Source organism: Piliocolobus tephrosceles, chromosome 11 (genome assembly GCF_002776525.5).
Source record: "Piliocolobus tephrosceles isolate RC106 chromosome 11, ASM277652v3, whole genome shotgun sequence".
NCBI lineage: Eukaryota > Metazoa > Chordata > Mammalia > Primates > Cercopithecidae > Piliocolobus > Piliocolobus tephrosceles.
Window position 1 is genome coordinate 115,890,321 of NC_045444.1, and position 23,793 is coordinate 115,914,113.

At 40.2% G+C, this 23,793-nt stretch overlaps 1 protein-coding gene across 1 annotated transcript in view; it reads right to left on the reverse strand.

The window, feature by feature from the left end:
• The window catches only part of DNER (delta/notch like EGF repeat containing), a 366,117-nt gene that overhangs the window by 73,705 nt on the left and 268,619 nt on the right, over positions 1-23,793 (reverse strand). The window contains exon 8 of the mRNA XM_023193935.2: positions 16,652-16,876. Within this exon, the coding sequence (XP_023049703.2) occupies positions 16,652-16,876 (225 nt within the window). The remainder of the gene's footprint in view (positions 1-16,651; positions 16,877-23,793) is intronic.

A 23,793-nucleotide genomic window follows, 5' to 3' on the forward strand; every position in this document is an offset into this window, starting at 1 on the left:
GTGACTTAATACTTAGTAAATTTCCATTAATTCTGTGCCTCTAGAGACCCTTGACTAATACACATGCTTTACGGGTATTTTATTTGTAGTATCACAACTCTAAATCATGCCACCGATTACAAGGGAAATGATGACCATTCTTTATGTTTAACCCTTGATTGGCGGTAAGGAAAACAGGTAATATTAGAAAACTCCTAACTTTTTAAAAGATTTTTTCAGTGGCAAGATAAGAACGTTTCCCATAGCCTATAAAGGGAACAGACTAGGCTTATTAGAGGAGATTTTCTGAGATTCAGGGAACAGACATCATAATAAATGCACTGTTAGTAAAGAAATTGCTTTTTAAAAGAAGAATTACACGTTTTAATACGTAGAAAAGAAAATCTTTGAAGATGTTAAAAATTCTGTAACTTCTGTGGATGTATTGAGTGTAAATCATAATTAATTTATATTTGGTAAGGAAACAGTTCTTAAATATATGGTAAAAACCAAATCACCACTATCCTTAGTTAACTCCTTAAAAATGGTTAGCATTCTCCCTCAAGAAACATTTAAGAAAATCTGGGACTATATGGAAGATGACAGCTCAGTTGTGACTGTGCTTATGAAGGACATTGGAAGCCAGGGGAACTTGGCAGTAAACCTGCTTTAACAGAAACACTCGGGTGTCTAAAGGCCTTTGTTCTTAAACTTGTCCATCATCTGGGGAATCTTTCTAACCATGTTGATCTAAACATTTCTGAAAGCCTTCTCTTGGAATTGCCTTCAGGACTGGGTTACAAACTAGTCACACTGAGAAAAATCAATCTCTTCACAAGGTTTTAGACATGTCTTATGTCTTTTTTTTTTTTTTTTTTTTTTAATGTTGTTTTTGGCCACTAGAGGGTAGATTCTACTTATTATCTAGGCAAGTGAAAAAGGGGGAAAAAAAAGTTACTCAGGAGTTTAACAAAAGAGGAGCAATAAAAAGATGTCTTTTACAAAAGGAAATAGATGGTACAGAGGGATGCAAATTAATCTGCCAGGTTATATTTAAAGAAGAAATCCCATTCCCTTTAATAATAAAACATAACATTCAAATATTTCTCTACAGCTTGCAAATTCACCAATAAACATACGGTATCTACAGTTTAAATTATCCTTTGTAAAGTGACCTATTTTTCTTAGTAATTTTTTATTTAAAATATTTTTAATACACATGTTTGTAATACCATGATTAAAGCACCAAGATTAAATACTAAGTATAATGACAAAATAATATTTTATAATTTGAGTTAAAGATTATTGTGCTATGTGTGTTTACATATAAACAGTAAGAAAAGCATTTTAATAAAATAATCCCATACCCTCAATTGATTATCTAGCATTTTTATAAACACATAAAAATAGCTGGTTTATAGTTGAGGTAAGGAAGATGATAAGAAAGTTTAGAAAAGAAAAGGTAGACATACACCCTCACATTCCAGAAGTTTTTCATTATGGGATGCACAAAGATGGATGCTGGGGCCAGCAAAGACAACATATAGGTGGGAGGGGGGGAAATCAAAGATTAAGGCTCTACCATGGCACTTTGAAGAGAAAATAAAACCTAGATAACTATTTTTACACAAGTATGTATACTAACAAAGAGAAATTTTAAACGGTATAAAAGTACAGAAGAGTTTTTAAATGTTTATTTCCTTTTAACTTATTTCACAAACAATTGGTTAAATTTGGTTTAGTTGACCTCTTAGTTATTAATAGACATTCATTTGAGGTATCCGCATTCATCACACTTGGATCTCAGTGCGGTCCCCAGACCAGCAGCATCACCACCACCTGGGAACTTGTTAGAAATGCACGTTCTCAGGTCACACTCAAGACCCGCTGATTCAGTAACTCTAAGGGCAGGGCCCAGAACTCCATGACTTCAGAAGCCCTCCAATGTGATTCTGATGAGCACTCAAGTTTGAGAGTCACTAAGCTATAGAATAGCAAAGTATACAACATCTCCCACAATCTCTGACGAGATCTCAAAAATGCTGGGAAATGGCAGGGTTTGTCCATGGAAAATGCTGTATATGGTGTGGTCATGGGGTTTTTTGCGGGTTTTTGTTTTGTTTTGTTTTTTGTTTTTTGTTTTTTGTTTTTTGTTTTTTTTTTTGAGATGGAGTTTCGCTCTGTCGCCCAGGCTGGAGTGAAATGGTGCCATCTAGGGTCACTGCAACTTCCGCCTCCTGGGTTCAAGCAATTCTGCTGCCTTAGCCTCCTGAGTAACTGGGATTACAAATGCCTGCCACCACACCTGGCTAATTTTTGTATTTTTAGGAGAGACGGGGTTTCACCATGTTGGTCAGGCTGGTCTCGAACTCCTGACCTTGTGATCCGTCCGCCTCAGCCTCCCAAAGTGCTGGGATTACAGGTGTGAGCCACTGTGCCAAGCCGGTTTTGTATTTTAATAGCCATGGCATCTCCTAAGAGTGTATCTAATCCAATGGCAAAACATATGGTCAGAACATTATTTATATGCCCAACTATGGACATATAAATAAACCAACAGTGAAACATATAGTCAAATGATCTAGAAGCCATCCGTCCGCACATGGACGAAAGGAAGCTGCCCTCCTCTCGAGGTTTACGTAAGAGAAAACAGCAACACAAAGGAATCCCAAAGTGACAGCAAATGACGAACTGGAAAAGAAAGGCCAAAATGAGGGAAAGTAATAAGGATACAGAGGTGACACAACGTGTTCTAGTTCCTCACTGTCTGACTAGGAGTCACACATGCCTAAGCAGAATGAGGATAAGCAAGTTCAAATTCAAATTCATGAGGGCAATTTTTCCCACATCTCTAATCTAGCTTCCTTAACCCATGGGAATAATATTTTTGCAGAAAGGAATGTCAGAAAATGGAAAGCATTGAAAGTATTTAATACAGCACCAAGATTAAGATTTTGAGTAACATACAGACCAGTAGGTAATATTCAAAATAATATTATAGTTTTGTAAAGATTAAATGTGTTACAAATTGACTATCATATACTAGACATTTGTGAATTAGCTTTTTGCATTCCTAAGAATTATCTTGCCGAGAATTTGCTCTGAAGGTAATTATATTACTTATCTTTTAAAATATATTTTGAATAAAATATAAAAGCTCTACTTTAAAAAGGAAAGAGAAAAAAAGAAAACATACACAATCTAAGGTAACAATTTTTACAAACCAAAAGTTGGGAACCATGATCTCACAAATTGTGCTGTTTCCAATTATACATCAGAGGTGGCCTCATAGATACATAGTTTGGTAACAAAGTATTTGTGTGATGGAAAACAAAATACTGTGATTGAGATTATTCCAGAAAATTTTGGTATACGGAGTCCACAATGCAGACCACGATTATCTTTCTGGCCGTATTTACTTTCATTCCCCCATCACTGGGGACATTCACAGGCACAATGCAATCATGTCATCCTCTAAGCTTTCTATTGGTCATTGCCATTCTCGAGTAAATATGCTAAATCCTAAATATTGTTAGACACCAAGGAAATTTCTCATAATCCTTTAAGAACAGTTTTAGAAGCACACACCTTCCACTTGGTCATTATCCCTAAGGGCTACAAGTGCACAAGGGCTGAAGCTGACCGTCAGGACTTCAGCTAAAGAATTTCATGCGGAAATTCAGCCTGGATGCAACAGGATTACAAAGAAAATTTCAAAATGTAAATAAATCAGAATTACAACTCAATTACATGAGTAAATTCTGAATTCCGTTCTAACTTTCTTTATTAAATTAAGGATGCCTAAAAACACAGCATTTGTTCATTTAAGAGTTGATAAAGCAGTGAAAAATCAGAAGTGTGTTTTTATTTGGTGACTTAAGATTCTAGGATAATATATAGATTAATAACCTGAAGGGAAAAATGAAACTTCTTTAAATAAAGCCACGAACAAGGCTCAATCTATATGGAATTATGAGGTAAGTAAAGAAGTTTTCTCCTAGACATTCTTTATCACTTGAGTAGGCAAGTTCAGGGGCCTCACCATTTCTTTTCAAGCAACCAAAGACTAAACACTGTTTTTCTTTTTCAACTTTCTTTCTCCTCAAATCTGCTTACACATAGAGAGATAATTTACATATATATATATACACACGTGCACACACACACACACATATCACATCACATTCTTCACATATTTAGGTTTAAGGTTATGGTAGATTGAAAAAAAAAAAAATAGCTACAAGTTCTGTGTAGCTCCTCCCATCAAGAAACAGAGTCTATAAGCTCAAACCTGCGACTTGCTCATGCCAGCGGGACACTGGCAAACAACAGAAGCAGCTTTAAAAAGAGCATGCATGTGGGACCTCGTGTTCTGTTACTGCTTTCGGAACCCTGCCATCATGGGAAGAAGCCCTGACTGGTCTGCTGAATGAAGAGAGACATGTGGCCCAGTTGCCCCCATCACTCCAGCTAACTGCCAGCCATATAAGAGGGGTCATCCAGGACCCGGCAGTCCCCAGCTGGCTTGCCACCTGACCACAAAAGCATGAGTGGGCACATGGAGTCGAGAAGAGAAGTCCTAGCTAAGCCCTGCCCAAATTATCAACCCACAGAATCACAAACAATAAGTGTGTTTTTTTAAGCCATTAAGTCTTGGAGTGTTTTGTCACACAGCAATGACTAACTAACATAAAGGTTGATTGCCAGGTACAATGTCTAACTTAAATAAATAAAACCACAAAGATAAACTTTTAGGTATCAGAGACCTGGTTAAAAAAAAAAAGGGTATTTTTACGGAGTAATAAAGAGGAGTCTTCTCAAAATAGTACCACCAGGTACTACATATTCCTTAGTTTAGACCTACTTTAGTTGGGCTTATCCAATCTAAAAGCAACAGCTACTAATGAATTGAACCTAGGACATTCACTCTGATCTGAGGCATCAGAAACCATCTGGTAGAGTAAAATTGAAACATGATCTTCATAATTATCAACATATCACTAAGACTTCAGTCCAACAAACTAAGGACCCCTTTAGGCAATTCCTATAAAACCAAGTGGGATTATAATTTTTTAACGATTTGGGGAATATGTTTATACACAACATAAATTGTTTGGTAAAAGCTATACATATGTATAACAAGTTAACAACACTTGATTGTGATCTTTTTTTAACTTTTCTGTTAGGTTCAGGGATACATATGCAGGTTTTTCATATAAGTAAATTACATGTCTCAGGGGTTTGGTGTACAGATTATTTTCTCACCCAGGTAATAAGTATAGGACCCAATAAGTGGTTTTTCGATCCTCATCCTCCTCCCCACTCAAGCAGGATCCAGCATCTATTGTTCCCTTCTTTGTGTCCATATGTACTCGAAGTTTAGCTCCCACTTATAAGTGAGAACATGAAATACTTAGTTTTCTGTTTCTGTATGTTTGTTTAGGATAATGGCCTCTGCCTCCATACATGTTGCTGCAAAAGACATGATCCCCTGCTTTTTCATGACTGCACAGTATTACATTGTGTATATGTACCACTTTTTAAAAAATCCAGTCTACCATTGATGGGCATTTAGGTTGATTCCTTATCTTTGCTATTTTGAATAGTGCTGTGATGAACATATGTGTATGTATGTGTCTTTCAAATTCAGAAAATGCAGAGAATACCTATGAAATACTACACAAGAAGGCCATGCCCAAGACACATAGTCATCAGATTCTGCAATGTCAAAAATGAGAAAAAAAAAAAAAATGTTAAAGGCAGCTAGAGAGAAGGGGCAGGTCACCTACAAAGTGAACTCCATCAGGCTAACAGCAGACCTGTCAACAGAAACCCTACAAGCCAGAAGACATTAGGGACCTGTATTCAACATTCATAAGAAAAAAAATTTTAAGCGAGAATTTCATGTCCAGCCAAACTATGCTTCATCAGCAAAGGAGAAATGAGACGCTTTTTGAACGAGCAAATGTTACGAGAATTTGTCACCACCAGACCTGCTTTACAAGAGGTCCTGAAGGAAGTGCTAAACATGGAAAGGAAAGACCATTACCAGCCACTACAAGAACACACTTAAGTACATAAACCAGTGATACTATAAAGCAGTCACACAAACAAGTCTGCACAATAACCAACTAAAACATGGTGACAGGATCACATCTGCACATATCAATACTAACCTTGAATGTAAATGGACTACATGCCCCAATTAAAAGGCACAGAGTAGCAGGCTGGATAAAGAAGCAAAACCCAATGGTATGCTATCTTTGAGAGACCCATCTCACACACAGTGATACCCATAAGCCAAAATAAAGGGATGGAGAAAGATCTACCAAACAAACAGAAAACATAAAAAGGCAGGGGCTGCCATTCAAACGGGATTTTAAAGAAAGCATTGAGGCACTGCATAAAGAAGCATGTGAGTGAGAAGGAAAAGGACATGCTGTTTTGCAAAATCAATACCCGCTTTGAGTTGACAATGTTCTGGGATTTAAAGGAAAGGTTATGTATCAGTCTGCTTCAGGCAAACCTAAGAGCTCTGAATCTTCATTAAAACTGACTCTGTTCTGTAAAAGCATTCAGTGAATGCAGCAACTTTCACTGTGTGCTTTCAAACTGAAAATTAATGGGTCTGATAGAAAACCAATGGAAGAAATACAGGGCATTGTCCCCAGGTTGTTGTATAAATCCAGACCAACAAAGAATTTCAATGCACATTGAAGGCTACAAGTCCAGAAAAAAGTAGGACATGCAGCATATCTCCTTATTGGTGGTCTAATTAGGACTCAGGAAGTAGACAACCATAAGTCACAATGTATCTCAAACATCACCTATAATGGCACATTGTTATAGAGTTTCCAGTCCTCCATGATTGACATTGATGGCAAATCATTTCCACTAAGCCAGTCTTGTGGGAAGGCACGCTACTGAAGGAACAGGACATCAAAGCTATCTCAAAGTAGAGAACTAAAAACAGCAAAAGTCAAATATGAAAAGGAAAGAAAATTCAGGGACTATAATATCACCAGAGCCAGGTGAAAAGAAACAACATCAAAGGAATCCATGACATATAATCATCAATACAAGAGGTTTTCAGGGAATCAGGTGGTAAGAAAAATTGCTAGTAGGCACTGGGGACCCCAGAAGTGAGAAGCACTAATCAAGAGAAACTACCTAGGCAGAAGGGTGCATAACTGTCATGTGGTTATGTCTGCATTTCTCATTTGAGTCACAGGAAAGGAAGTTTCTTTAATTAGGTGCATCCGGCAGGCATCAAGTCAAATAAAATCATAAGCTTCAGTCACAGGTAGTTCTCAGCATCAATTTCAAAGCAGTGAATTGCTGGTTCTACAGAATGAAGCAAAGACAGAAGAAGGGGGCTCCCTACCTACATGTGGTTCAATTCCCTTGGAAGTCAGAGTTGTGCTCCTCTGTGCTGGGAAGTAAGAAACGTCTATTGGTCAAGTATCATCCACTGAACCATAATGAAGGCCACCTTCCATGCCAAGCTTTGAGGCATCCACTCAGAGATCCATCTCAGGAGCGGTGCTGAGACAGAGGAGTCTGGAACCTTGTTCTTGTGATTGGTTCAAACATAAGTGAGAGTCCAGGTTCGCGCCTAACTTGGGGTGTCACAGGTAGGCTTCTGAGGATCGGGGTTAAAATATCACCTCCGCCTCCCATTGTTTAAACTCTCAATTCCTCCATTACCTTATCCCTAAATAAAAGAATAGGAATACTACAACTGGGGACAAGTAAGAGAAAATAAGCGCCAGGTGTTTGGCACACAGTCTATTGTAAATGCAGTAAGTTTTCATAGATGGACGCTACTCTAGTCAAAGCCAGACGGGATGAAGTCACTCTCTGGGTCAACAGAGCTGAATCAATGTGGCTGACAAATCCCAATTTAATATGTTAATTTGAAGTGGCTATTAACAGCTACCAGTGGAAAAATCTGGTTAGAATACTTAATGGGTACGATGTACATTATTTGAGCGATGGCTACCCTAAAAGCTCCGATTTCACCACTACGCCATATATATATATAACAAAATTATACTTACACTTCATAAGTTTATACAAATTTTTAAAAGGAGACAAATTTTTCAGTCAGTTATTTACCCTTGGTGAGTCAAGGCTACTTTTGACCCCATTTGCTCTTCACTCTGAGCTAATGGAGGCTCCAGCAGGTCCCAATTGCTTGGGTTCAAGTTGTAGCTTCATCCTTAACTGACTGTATCATCGCAGGCAGAGAAATGACAACAGCCATGGTCTCACTTCGTAAGGACCAGGTAGATTCAAAAAGCCAATTCAGTCAAAGATCTTTGCCTAACACCTGGCACTTAAATAGTTATCACTGGAGTCACAGAAAGCCACCATCAAGGCAAGCAATCACTTAACCCTGCAAGAAGTTGAATGTGCACCCATTATTCAAGAATGCCCACTATGACCATTTCATCTCACCTCCAGTCCAACTCTAACCTCGAACCTCATATAAAAAGAATCAGAACACAAATGTAAAATTGTCCTCAATGGCCTTTCCCAAGTAATGGAATATCCAATGTCTGTGCTAATGCTCCACCATTTTATAGATTTCAAGGTGGAGGACCATCTGTATCATTTCATTTGAGCTTCACAGGCCAGTTATGTTTGTCTGCATTTTAAAGGAGAGAAAAGTAATGCTGATAGAGGCCAATGGCACAGCTATTCGGAGGCAAAGCAGGGACTTAAATTCAGCTCTTCTCAGTGCTAAGCTCGGGCCCCTTTCCATCCAGCCAAGGAGAAAGGCAAGGCATGCAGGATTCCAGTTCTAAAATCCAGATTCACAGACATTCTCAACAGTGAAAGAAAACAGTGATTGGATCATAATTATTTTCAACCACAAAAAAAAAACAAGAGTCAATGGCTTTGTTATAAAATAGTGTTAGGGAAGTCCCCATCTGACCCTTCAGGGCCATAAGCTTGACGAGAATGTTCTGAAATTGCGATGGCAGGGCTGCAAAAAGAGCTGTCCTCAGAAATGCATAAGTTAGTGACGTTATGTTGTTACCAGCTGCCATTTGCAACTTTCATTCCAGGCAAGATGACATAAAATGATTTCTGCTGTCCTCACAGACTCTGGTAACTCTTGTTCTTAGTAGGCAAATCTCACATCTTTTCAACATTAGTACAACCAAGAATGAGTTCTGAATGATTTGAATTTTGAGGGAAAGTCAGGGAGCGGTGGGAGCAGAAATCCCTTACAATTAAAGACCAGTTCATTAACGCTTTCATACATATGGATTAGCCATTTTAAGTGAGGTGAAAAAGCAGCCTTGTAAATAGATTTGTAATATCAGGAATCTCATAAAAATTTCATGCTCCACCAGCAAGTGCCCTTGGTTTAATAGCAGTGTCCTTCCTCCCCTTGTATTAATTTCTCAGGTCAGAAGCCTAAAGAAGGCAAATATCACAAATTCTACCTCAATGCCCCCACAACTTATAATCAGACAAGATGAAGATGGGGAATGACTGTGGCTGCAGTTTGGAAGCATGCTTAGGAAAGGTACCTTAGCGTCTGGACATATAGCAGAGCCTGACTCAGCTCCTCACACCCTGGGCAGTGCCCTATCATCCTCCTCCCTCTCCTGACTCCCAGGGTCCTGCCCTCACCCTGCAACCTCCCAACCTCCCAACTCACTGTTGGGTCCTCTGCCCTCTCCTGTGGCCACTACTACTTCCAGCCTCAAAACAAGAACTCTGCAACTTTCTTCCAATTTTTCCCCCTTTCTTTTTACACTCTCACCCTCTCCTATCTTGATGGCTTCCATGACTTTCTCTAGCATTCATACAATGGGAACTCTATATTGTTTTTCCCCCTGGTTTCAGCCTTGTTCCCACATTGCAGTCCCAAGTAAGAACTATTTACTGACACATCCATCTTGCTCGGCCTGCTGTACCCAAGCCCTAAAGAGGGTCCTTATGCACATTTCCCATTTTCTCTGAATTACCCAGAGGTGTCCTTTGACTCCATTTGCACCCTTGTTCCCTGCATTCAATTGACAACTGAACCCCAATCCTCACATAAACATTTAACCCATTCTTTCATTCCCACTGCACAAGTTCAAGCCTTTACTTCTACTACTTGCTAGAAGATCTCTATCTTTTCATCTCTTCTTGACTGTAATATATGCTGAAGACTATGAGAATAATCTGTCTAAAATACATATCAGTCCCTATATACCCAATAATGCAAAATGTCTGCAAGTCTTCATAATCCAAACTGCTTAGCATCTACATTCTCCCCACATGTGTCCCCATGAGCATTTTCAGCCTTACTACCTATTACAGCGTCTAATGCATCTTATCCTGCAGCAAGCTGGATCCACTCTTCTTTGAACTCCACCCCACGACCCAGGACTTCTATAGTGCCCTTCCCCCACATGTAAATCCAAATGATATTTCAGTGTCCAACTCATTGGAAATTCCGAACTGTTGTTCAGAATTTTATATGAACAATTGTTCACATAAAAATTCAATCAATTGCCATCCTCAATACTTCAAGCATTTTAATTCATTAAGTTCTGTCAATGCCCTTCAACCAAAGACTACAAAGGACACACCTGTAGTTGAACAAGTTGAGTTTATTACCCATTGCAGTTACAGAGACTGCACGCCATGGGAATCGTGGAGTGCCTCAATTAGAAGGTGTTAGATGGGATTTACTATAGGATTTGAACTCTGGTTAGGTTATTTGGGGAGGTTTCACTCTGGAGTGAATGCTGGATGCTGTCAGAAAGCAGGAGCAATTCTTATCTAAAGAAGGGGAAGGCTAGAGCAAGGCCAAAGCTGTATTTGGTAAAGAGGAAGCTGTCACTCTACATACGTGACACTAAGAACTGAGAGAAAGTGGATACTTGGTATTTTGTGGTTTGCAGGGTGACCTTGTTTTTGTATTGGACAAAATTATAAAGTGGTCTTGTTTTGCCCGACTCTGTCATAGCCTCTGAATGGTCATATCTAATATCTGTATTATGTGGGATTGTTGATGTCCTTAAGTCCAACAGAAGACATCACGGCCCAGCTGTAAGCATCAGACCAGCTCCTAACAACCTCAAGGTCTACCTTAAATGCCAAGCAAGCTCCTGACATCAGCGGCTGCTCTTCTTCTTCTCAGTTCTCAGCATCATCATGATGTCAGTATACAGATTGAAACATTCTCTAAAGCAGAGCACAGATTATGAAGAGTAAAGCAAACTCCCCCTTGCTATAGATGTATCTGGGTGATCAGGATTCCATTTGAGGTCCCAGTGGTGAGGGTGGGCATCATATTTTGGAATACAGAAAAGGAAGGACAGGATTAGGATCTGGGGGAAAAATGTAATATATTCTATACAATCTACAACTCTCAAGAATAGTGTGATACACAGAGCAGAAACTCCCTAGAGCATATTAAACATGAGAATGTCTTCATTGGCTGGGCGCAGTGGCTCACGCCTGTAATCCTAGCACTTTGGGAGGCCAAGGCAGGTGGATCAAGAGGTCAGGAGATCGAGACCATCCTGGCTAACACAGTGAAACCTCATCTTTACTAAAAATACAAAACCTTAGCCAGGTGTGGTGGCGGGCACCTGTAGTCCCAGCTACTCAGGAGGCTGAGGCAGGAGAATGGTGTGGACTCGGGAGGCAGAGGTTGCAGTGAGCTGAGATCGTGCCACTGTACTACAGCCTGGGCGAGAAAGCAACACTCTGTCAAAAAAAAAAAGTCTTCATCCTGGTAAACTAGATAAAGTTTTCTGGTTAATAAAAGATGAAAGTTGTTCACTGCACTTATCCAAAAACGTAAAGGCACATGGGCCTTAGTGAGCTAAATATCTTCAAATCTTTGTAGGTATATTTATTTCTTTATTGCTGTTCAATTGCTATTAAAATCCTGACCATTAAGTCTCATCCTTGATCCTGTTTCCAGCAAATATTGTCAGACTACTGATATTTTCACATCTGAGTTTAACAGAAGGAAGCAGTGTCAATTGTGTCTTTCGGGACATACAGACCAGAAATGCAGTTCACATGTAAGGCATATGTAGAAAATACAAATATATATATATATCTCTCTCTAAAATCCTTACAAATATAATTTTCTTTCAAAAAAATTCACTTGGAAAAAGTCTACATTTCCTTTGGTTTACAGCCTATTATATATTTGGATGATCTAATTGAGTTACCAGCCCTTTGGTGAAGAAGAATGGGCAGAAGAACTTGGTTGGCAACTGTGCCATGTCTAGTCTGGGATTTCAACTGCAGTTGAAATGATGAGCATCTTAGATCTTACTTGTTAGAAAAAAATTATAAACATATTTCCATGTAAAAATCTCCAATACCTTGTCCTTTAAATTCCTTACATAGGAATATGTGAGGCACATTCTATAATGGCAGGGTTAATTCAATTCCACAAGTTTAGAGGAATAACTCAAGTGCAAACTATCTTCCTTCCTATCAGGGAGTCCTTCCAGTACTAGTCATGTACAGCTATTATCTGCAGAGGCCATCATTGTATTGAGAACACAAGCAATACCGTGGCTCCCACCTGCGGGGGAAATAGCACTCCCACCCAAGCGAGATCCACCTCATCCTGTCTGTAGCAGCTCCAAGTTCTCACTTTCTTCAGCAGATTTCAATTTGCAATTTTTAAGAGAATGGGTTGCCTATCACTTAACACTGTCACTGGGAGATAACATTTCAGTAATTACTCAGTGCTGACATTTTATTATTTAATCTTAAAATCCCATCAGAAATCCCTAGCTACAAACGAAGTTTGAGAATAAAGCACCCAGAAAATCTGATTTGCAGTAATCAAAATGGCATTTTGTCAGATGGGAATTAATTATCAACCTGACATGATTTCAATCTGCTGCCATTCTACGAAATGAGACCCGTTTGCTCTCTATAAAGATGATCAGCCTTGCTGCCCCAGAGCTAGATGCCCAGTTTCACCTACTCTCACGAGATTCTTCCATTATGCAAACTGGTGACGAAGCAATTACATGCTCCAAAAGATGAAGATGAGAAATTTCACATTCACAGACTTGTCATGTTCACCTCTTAAAATGTAAGTTCTTGCCAGGTGTTAACACGCCTTTTTTATTTTACACAGTCACCTAACAATCTGAAGAAACATCCCCCCTGAAGGCAGTTTCAGCAACCAGGTTCAATGAGAGGGACCTGTCAGGACTCCCAGGCTCCACCTTGAGACTACTGAACAAATGAAGGGATCATGTTCATTCCACGAACAGAATGCACATGTCTTCAGGCTTTTCAAGTTTATTCAGGGGCTACTGCTGGACCACAGGCAATAATCAAGTCAAACGCTCCAAGTGCGCATCAATGTTTTAGCAGAGAACAGACAGAAGGAAAGTGGAACTTAAACAGGAGCGATTTCACCCCTGCATAGCTCGAGAATAGTGCTGGAATATCCATGGAGGGAAAGAAAGAAGCGCTTTCACCAGTCCATGCCAGGAAATGGGCTGCCTGCCTCTCATTTCATACTCTTACATGTAACCTTCCTCTCTTTTCTAATAGAGAGGAAAATGGAGTCCCAGCGATGCCTGTAAATCTCCTATGGTTTTAGTCAGTAAGTGAGGATGTTAGAGAGGTTTATTCTACCACTCTTGGCTACCTGTCCCAGTGTGGAAAGAGAAACACCAGGCAGTATATTTTTTGATACGGAGTCTCGCTCTGTCGCCCAGGCTGGAGTGCAGTGGCCGGATCTCAGCTCACTGCAAGCTCCGCCTCCCGGCTTTGCGCCATTCTCCTGCCTCAGCCTCTCGAGTAGCTGGGACTACAGGCGCCCACCATCTCACCCGGCTAGTTTTTTATATTTTTTCAGTAGAGACGGGGTTTCACCATGTTAGCCAGGATGGTCTCGATCTCCTGACCTCGTGATCCGCCCGTCTCGGCCTCCCAAAGTGCTGGGATTACAGGCTTGAGCCACTAACTATAAGAAAAAGTTTGGGCCAGGCACAGTGACTCAGGCCTGTAATCCCAGCACTTTGGGAGGCCGAGGCAGGCGATCACCCGAGGTCAGGAGTTCAAGACCAGCCTGGACAACATGGTGAAAACATACAAAAATTAGCAGGGTGTGGTGGTGGGAGCCTGTAATCTCAGCTACTTGGAAGGCTAAGGCAGGAGAATCACTTGAACCCGGGAGGCGGAGGTTGAAGCCTGGGCAACAAGAGCGAAACTCCATCTCAAAAACAATTTTTAAAAAGAAAAAGTTTGATATAATTAAGAAAAGAAGTCAGAGGAGAAAGGGAGGAGAATATAAAGTTGTTTTCTGGTCTTACAATATTTGATTCCTCTTTGTGGGGCTCCACGGAGAGAACGGAACTCTCAGGAGACAGGTAATAAAGCATTAAGGAAGTTTTTGTTCAGAATGCTGCTGAGGGGAATTTTCACATGTGTTACGACATCCAGAGCAGACTTGGGAACAGCGTGTTTGTGAGTCAGTGCGTGAGTAAGCCTCTGTTCTTGCGGCACAATTGCAGCTTGTTTAGTTTGCAAACACAAGTTGTCTCAGTGATCCACATTCCCAATAGGTGAGGGCCAGCGCCACACTGCCTCCTCTCACAGCACGCCCAGCTCACAGCACATGAGCCCGAGTCCACGTGCAAGAAACCTGGACCCTCCGAGGGGCAGCTATTCCTATCTCCACCCCTGCTCTGAAGCACAGCATGGGGGTCAACCAAGAAAAATACCCTCTTGTCAAATGTAGAGGAGAAACTGCTTCATTTCAAAGTTTATGAGATCCAAAAATGTTACTGTGATAGTTCATTTCGGGTGTCAACTTGGCTAGGCCACGGTTCTTAGATACTTGCTCAAAACTAATCTAGATGATGCTATGAAGGTATGTTTTAGATGAGATTAACGTTTAAATCAGCAGACTTTGAATGAAGCAATGACTCTCCAGAATGTGGGTGGGCTGCATCCCATCCGTTGAGGGCCTTAAGGACAAAGACTGAGGTTTCCCAAAGAAGAAATAATTCAGCTCAAAACACAACACAGAAACCTCGCCTGAGTTTCTAGCCTGCCAGCTTCCCTACAGATTTTGGACTTGCGAGTCCACACAATTGTATGAGCCAGTTACTTAAAATAAATCTCTCTCTCCTCTCTCTCTGTCTCCTGTTTCTCAGGAGAATCCTAACTACTAACACTGTTACAAAGCAGATTAAGCAGCCCTATTCCCTCTGAATTTCAGAGCAGAGAGGAAAGAGGCACTTGGCAAAATATCAATTGCTTAGAAAATCGGGGAATTAAGAGTCTATGTGAAAAAAGGCTTTTCAACACCATTCAAGTGCCGAGTTGCATTTCTCAGTAGTAACTTTTTAAGTTATTCGTGAGTATGAGACGTGCCCTTTGGAAGTTCTGGGCCAGGCACTGGAGCAGCGAAACCAGGGACACTTGCATTGGAATCTGGGCTCAGCCCCCGTCCTGGGTGTGTGGCCGCAGGCGTGTGACTGAACCTCTAGAGGCCTTTCAAACCTTGGTGTAAATGTGACGCTAAAAAGACCAGAGATGTGAAGCACCCTGCTCAGAATCTAGAAAGATCAGTGCTCACTAAATAGTGGCTTAGTGTGATTGCTGCTGATATAAAAGCTATTAATAAAACATACTTCCTCCCAGCCCTAAGGAGGAGAGAGACACATACAAGGATAATTAATGTCCTGTTTTCAAGACTACAAAAGTGATATTGTAGGTGACTGTTGGATCTCAGAGGAAGGGAAACTGAGTCAGCTCCAGAAGTAGAAGTTTGTACAGTGAGGTGGGGTAATGGGGAGCAGGCATTCGAGTCAGAGGCCATTGCACCAGCAAAGCCAGGGTCAAGCAAAACAGATACTGGCCAGCCATACTGACTGGCCAGGGAGATATGTGGGGACTCATTGTGCTGGGAAGCTTTCTAAAGAGCCAGCTCGTGTAAGGATGGAGACATGCACAGAATAGAAACAAGAGGAAAGGGCTGCCCCGTGCATTCCTTTCTGACTACACTAGTGGGTTGTGCACGCACAAATTTTTGACTAGAAATCACTCACTTCTAGGTATCAAAACCTCCACAATTAAAAATCTGTAATGCAAATGCAGAAGGCATTTGGAAATTAAATGGTGAAGTTTTAAAATTCTTACACAGGGAGCCAGTGGTGTAACATAATGTGCATCGAGTAACAATTTTAATAGATGACACAATTCTGAATGTATTGCACTGTGCTTTTCATGCACATTAAAATGAAAGAACATATTCTGTTAAGCAGACAGTAGTACAAGATACACAACACAGTAAAAGCTCTGCAATGACTTACAGTAAATTGTTAAAAATGCTTAGCCTGTGATGAGATTAAGCCTGTTTTCAATCTTCTTTATTTTACTTGTTTTTTCCTCAATGAATGTGAGTTGATTATGAAAAGAGGAAAGGGTATTTTTTTTTAACCCTGCCAAGAGTAAATCTAAAAAAGAAAGTGTGTCATAAATGAGTGGAATTCACTGTTATTTACAAGTATACCATTAAGTATACTTATTTACAAGTATACCAGTAAGTCTACCACTTTTATTTACAAGTATACCAAGATACAAAAGAAAAAGCAATGGTCTTTTGAGATTGGTTTGAGATTGAGAAAAGGAAGATTGGCCGTCTAGGGGCAGTACCCACCTGGATCACAAAGGCATTTGTAGCTGGTGCCCACGCTGCGGCACGTGCCATGAGCACAGGGGCTGAGGGCACAGAAGTCAATAAGCTGGGCACAGGTCGGCCCTGTGAAGCCCGAGCTGCAGCTGCAGGTAAAGTGTACCCCTTCCACGTAGCAGGTACCATTGTTCTGGCAAGGAGACGAGGCGCACGGGTCCACCCTCTCTTCACAAGCAGATCCAAAGTATCCTGTTAGAAAACACACGGGAGCTTAAAACAATTAAAACACTTTTGCACATAATAACTAATCAATTGAGTCTGCTCTACTGTATATTCATAACCAATTCATTCATTCATAACTTCCAGATATGCCACAACCCAACAAGATAGATAGGTTGTTTTTCTCACCTTTAGTAATGTAGACTTAAGAATATTAAGCCCCACAATTCCATATTTATTGAAATACAAGGTAAATGACTGTTTAGGAGTACATACATATGTGTACATGAACATATTTATGTGCACACATGTGTATATGTACATGTGTGTATACTCTAGAACGATACCAAAAATCAATTAATGATAATTTCCTAAAGGAATATGGGATTTGGATCAGCAGAGGGCTCTCCCCTTATTTTGTATACATTAACAGGGAACACATTTCTTATTTACTTTAATAGATATGACATAATCCTGAATTTTAAAAAGTAAAACCGTATCAAATAGTAAACAATGAAAACGTATCGTTTTCATCCCCGCCCCTTCGTCTCGCATTCCCTTCTCTACAAGCAGCCACTGTTAAGTTTCTTGAAAATATGCTTTTTTAAAAGTTGATTGTTGTAACAGAGAAACAGAAGTGATCTACCCATACAATGAAATACCACTCAGCAATTTTAAAAAAACTGATTGCATGGTACATTTTTAGTAGGATTTCTAAGATTTGAAAGCTACTAGGAATTTTATAAAATGCTGAATAGCACTGGATTTTTTCAGAAGATAATTTTATATTTTATATTTCTATACTGCATAGAGAGATACTAAGTTGATTATGCCAATTTGTGTGTAGTGCTTCACATAATTAAATCTGGGAGTAATGACACATGGTATGACATTAATGAACGTCAAAAGCGTTATGCTAAGTAAAAGAAGCTAGGCACGAAATACTACATATTATATAATTCCATTTGTAAGAAATGTGCAGGAAAAGCAAATCTGTAGATATAGAAAGTAGACAAATGGTTGCCTATGGCTGGGCCAGAAAGAGGGTTTCACTGCAAATGGGCATGAGGAGTCCACTGGGGCAGATGGAAACGTTTTAAACTTGGATTGTGGTGATGGCTGCACAACTCTGTAAATTTACTAATATGCTTCGAACTGTACATTTCAAATGAATGAATTTTACAATGTATAAATGGTACACTTAAATAAAATTTTATGTCATATAAAATTACGTAAGGCTGTTAACTCTTTCTTTTAAATATGGTTACTGTGTAGGTGATTTTTATCTTGTTTCCTGTGTATATGATTCAGTATTTCTTGTGAAAAAATTACACATGTGGGCCGGGCGCAGTGGCTCAAGCCTGTAATCCCAGAACTTTGGGAGGCCGAGACAGGTGGATCACGAGGTCAGGAGATCGAGACCATCCTGGCTAACACAGTGAAACCCCGTCTCTACTAAAAAAAAAAAATACAAAAAACTAGCCGGGGAGGTGGCGGGCGCCTGTAGTACCAGCCACTCGGGAGGCTGAGGCAGGAGAATGGCGTAAACCCGGGAGGCGGAGCTTGCAGTGAGCTGAGGTCCGGCCACTGCACTCCAGCCTGGGCGACACAGCGAGACTCCGTCTCAAAAAAAAAAAAAAAAAAATTACACATGTGGATATGTGTGGGTCTCTACATCTGTGCATACATGTAGGTATATATATTTAACAATGCTTTTCATAAAAACTATACTTCTTTCAATACTTTAAGAGCAGTTTGGAAATTAAAGATTATTCAGATTTTAGGAATAAAAGTTAAATAATTTTACTCACATATAGTTTGTATTCTAATAGTCTATTACACTTCTCTTGTTTACATTGAAGTTTATATTTACTCATCTTCTTATAGAACTCCTAGCAATACTGACAATTTTTGTTGTTGTTAAGGACACATTTAATATGTAAACAAACCAAAATAATTCCCAGATTTAATTATGTGAAGCACTACTCACAAATTGGCATAATCAACTCGGCATTTCTCTGTACAGTATAGAAATATAAAATATAAAATTATCTTCTGAAAAAATCCAGTGCTATTCAGCATTGTATAAAATTCCTGGTAGCTTTTAAATCTTAGAAATCCTACTAAAAATGCACCATACGATCAGCGTTTTAATAACACTTGAATTCTCCAAAAAGTTCCTTGGCAGACTCAAGCGGAATGTAATTCTACCTGTCATGAGATATGTTCCATTTTACTCTGATTGAAAATAAGACACTTAACCGTTTTTCATATGACAGTATCATATGTTACCATCACTGTTTAACATGATTTCAAAAATAGGATTTATAACTTGAATCTTTTCATTTTAGAAAATAAAATCATTTTTATCTGTCTAGAAAATGCAGCATAGCTGCTTAAAATATTAAAAGGCCCATTTAATTTGCTCAAGCGTGACACTAAAAGTCATTCAATATTTTTTTCTCAATATGAAGGAATAATTTTGAGAAATGAATTGACCAAGCCAATCCACAGTTTGCATTTAGTCAGATAGTGACCCAAGATTGCATCTTATGACTCGAGGAAAAAAAAAAAAAGTGGCGGGGGTGGGCAGTGGCCAGTGGGGAGCATTGCAGGTTCTAGGTTAACCTTGTGGATGCACTGATTTCTTTATAAGAAATTCAGGTTCATAATAAATTCCATACCCAAAGCTGGGTAGCAGTTTGCCAAAAACAGCAGCTCAAGGTGAATCAGAAAATTCTAAAAGTTAATGCTCAGAAATGGAAATCAATTTTTTTTTTTTTTTTTTGAGACAGAGTCTCACTTTGTCACCCAGGCTGGAGTGCAATGGCACAATCTCGGCTTACTGCAACCTCTGCCTTCCTGGTCAAGCGATTCTCCTGCCTCAGCCTCCTGAGCAGCTGTGATTACAAGAGCGCACTACCACGCCCGGCTACTTTTCGTATTTTCCGTTGAGATGGGGTTTTACCATGTTGGTCAGGCTGGCCTCAAACTCCTGACCTCATGATCCGCCCGCCTCGGCCTCCCAAAGTGCTGGGATTACAGGCGTGAGCAACTGTGCCTGGCCACAGAAATCAAATTTAAAAGGATATTTTGATTATTTTTGTTCCTCCAGAGGAACTGAACTAATGATGACAGAAGGTGACAGTTGAGAACTGTCAACTCTGTCAACTCTTTTAGCTGAGAACACAGAGAAGAAAAATGACCATAGGGACTGTGTCCTTGAAAACCCTGTGAGATTAGACGGGTGAGAACTTGATGGAAAGAATATCTAGGGAGGGTCAAAGGTAAGAAAAATCAGGAACAAGAAGCTTCTACCTAAGTTAGGAGCATAAAAAGGAAAATTACTTAGAACTACTAGAACCCAGTAGAAGAGTTAATATTAAACATAGTTCTCAGTGGAGGTTGATAATTAAGCATTGGATTATCAGTGTCATGGGTTTAACTATGTCCCTCAAAAATTCATATTTTTTTAAATTAGCTTTCTCTGGTTGAGTAAAATTCATATTTTGAAGCCCTAACTCTCAATACCTCAGAATGTAGCTCTTCAGAGATAGTGCCTTTAAAGAGGTGGGTGAGTTAAACTGAGGTTGATAGGTTGGGCCCTAATGCAATCTGACTGGTGTCTTTATAAGCAGAGATCAAGACACAGAAAAAGACACCAGGAATGCCTGTGCACAAAGGGAGAGACCTTGTGAGGAAGAAGCAAGAGGGTGACCCTCTGCAGGGCAAGGAGAGAGGCCTCAGAAAAAAATCAACCCTGCCAGCACCTTGATCCTGAACTTCCAGCCTCCAGAACTGGAAGTAGATGAACTGCTTATCAGCCTCCAAAGCTAGAAAGAGATGTCTATTGTTTAAGCCTATAGTCCTTGGTCACAGCAGCCTGAGAAGACTTACACAAACAGGGAGCATAAGGAGACAGGGAAGTGATGATTAGGGTCTTGTGTGTGATTCTGTGTTCACCAGCCCAGCAATCTGAGTGGCCATGGCAAGGCCCCCTTTCTCCCATCATCCACTGCCTGTACCTGGAAAACAGGGCTGAAACTATTTTCTTCACAAAGTCATTGTGGATTCTAAAAAATATATATATCAAACTTCCTAGTATGGTTACCAGTCCAAGGCTCGATGAATGAATGAATTAAAAATGCTAATAATAACAGCAACAGGCCAGGCACGATGGTTCATGCCTATAATCCCAGCACTTTGGGAGACTGAGGCAGGCGGATCACGAGGTCAGGAGTCCAAGAACAGCCTGGCCAACATGATGAAATCCAGTCTCTACTAAAAATACAAAAATTAGCCAGGTGTGGTGGCGCATGCCTGTAATCCTAGCTACTGGGGAGGCTGAGGCAGGAGAATTGCTTGAAGCCAGGAGGCGGAGGATGCAGTGAGCCGAGATAGCGCCACTGCACGACAGGCTGAGTGACAGAACAAGATTCTGTCTCAAAAAAAAAAAAAAAAAAAAAAAACAGCAACAGCTAACAGCCACTGGAGGCTGATTTGCATCACCTGGTTCTAACCTTTTAGGTGAATTATTTCATTTAACCCCACTATTATAGTAGGATGTAAGAACTATAATAGCCCTATCTTACAAATGAGAAAACAGTGACATGAGAATGTGAAGTAGCCTTTTCAAGTCTAACTAGCTAGTAGACAGCAGAGCTGGGACACCAAGGCCAAGTGCTTACACGTCTCCTACACTGCACAGAAGAGAAGTGAATGACAAACCAATTAAGATGTTAAGATGCATAAGCAAAACCAGGACTTATGTGTCTATCCTGTTTGTGTCTTGGTGAAAGAATAGAAGCTTACTGATCAAGTCAAAATAAAGGAAAAAGTGAATTTTAGAAAGGCTATCGCTCCAGCTTTATGTCAATATACTCAGTTATAAATAGTAATATAAGCCACACAGAATAGTCCAAGTAGAAAGAAAAATGGGTAACAAGGAGACATAAAGGGTCATGGCTTTGGAGAGAACCAATATTTCAATAAGGCCAAGAGAAGTGTGGAAGATGAGCAATAGTGAGAGCACTGGTCAGGCCAGGTCACGACTGGTCTTACATGTTACACTTGGGAGTTTACATTTCATTCTGAGGCTACTGGATACCATCTATTTTCATTATTTATATCTCTAATTATAGGCAACGTGGAAAGTGGATCAGAGGAGGCTGAGGCCGGAAGCACGAAACTAGTTGTTTACTCGAATAATTGAGGTTGTGAGGGCCAATTTGTAGCAATAAAGATAAAGAATGTGAAATATATTAGAGCATGATTTTATAATTTTATAAAATTGTCAATTCAGGGATCACTTGGACTGCAGAAGAATGGAAGAGAGGACAGAGCCCAGAGACACAATGTAACATGAGTCAAAATGCAACTGCCAGCAGGAGTCAGGTAGATAATGCTGATACGGAGAGTGGATCAGGTGTAATACAATAGGGACTGGCAGGGCCTGTGGCAAACTGGAGAAAGCATGCCCCTTCCAAAAAAGATGGCCTCCATAACCTGCAGCCAGTTCGAAACATGGGGCCAGGTTCCATATCTTCTGAATGTTCAGGAAAAGTCTGAAATCCAAATTCTTGTTTGAGCCTTGTCTATTTTATTATTATTTTATTCATTTATTTATTTATTTATTTGAGATGGAGTCTTGCTCTGTGGCCCAGGCTGAAAGTGCAGGGGCGTGATCTTGGCTCACTGCAACCTCCACCTCCTGGATTCAAGCCATTCTCCTGCCTCAGCCTCCCAAGTAACTGGGACTACAGGCACTTGCCACCACAGCTGGCTAATTTTTGTGTTTTTAGTAGAGATGGGGTTTCACCACGTTGGCCAGGCTGGTCCTGAACTCCTGACCTCAGGTGATCCACTCGCCTGAGCCTTCCAAAGTGCTGGGATTACAGGCATGAGCCACCACACCCAGCCAAGCCTTGTCTATTTTAAAGTATTGATAAATAATTTCTCCAGCAAATAAAACATATGTATGGACCCTGTACATGTGGCTTCTCTGTGTGAGTTAATGTTAAAGAGCTTCGAACCAAGGGGAATTGGATTTAACACCATCTCAGCCCACTAAACTGTGGGACTCTGGGCTAGTACTTAATCACCCTGACTTTCTGCTTTTGTATTCGTGAAAGAAAGATATTAATGCCTACAATTTCCATTTCCTATGAAGCTTAACTGCAAAAATCTATGCAAAGCACTTGGCACAGTGACTCTTCAGTTGTAAGTGTTAATAAGAAGCAGCAATAATTATCATGTAATTTCCAGGTTTTCAGATTGGGGGACAATGTGGATAGTGTTGTTATCAAATGCAGTGGAAAATATACAGGAGGAGGCTGCTAGGGGAGGGTGATGAGTTCAGCTTTGTGCAAAGTGATTTGAAATGCTTTTGCAGTTGCTCCATAGTCATTAAATATACAGAACTTGTGCTCAGGAGAGAGGTAGGAACTAGAATGTGGACTGGGAGCCATATGCACATGGGTGGGAACTGGATTCATAGGTATACATGACACCACTTGGGGCAAATGAACAGGGAGAGAAGAAAGTTCAAGGCTGGAACTCTGAACAACCGTAACACTTACGAGCACAAGAAAGAAGAGGAAACCAAAAGCATGTCTCATTGAGGGACCTCTCCTCTTGTTCTGCAGCTCTCTGTGGATTTCCCTCCCTCCTAGCACCTACCACACACTGTCTGCCTCCCCCATAACTGGTCTCTGATTTCCTCAAGATCAGGGAACATAACTTATGTGTGTTTTTATTCCTGTTGCTCAGCATGAAGTTTGGAAAATGGTAGGCATTTGACCAGGGACAGATAAATGGACACACAGGCAGACAGATGGATGGATGAATAGATAACTAGCTAAGTTTCAAGAAAGAAAGAAGGTGCAGGTTCTGGTCAGGAATTAGATAGATAGATAGATAGATAGATAGATAGATAGATAGATAGATAG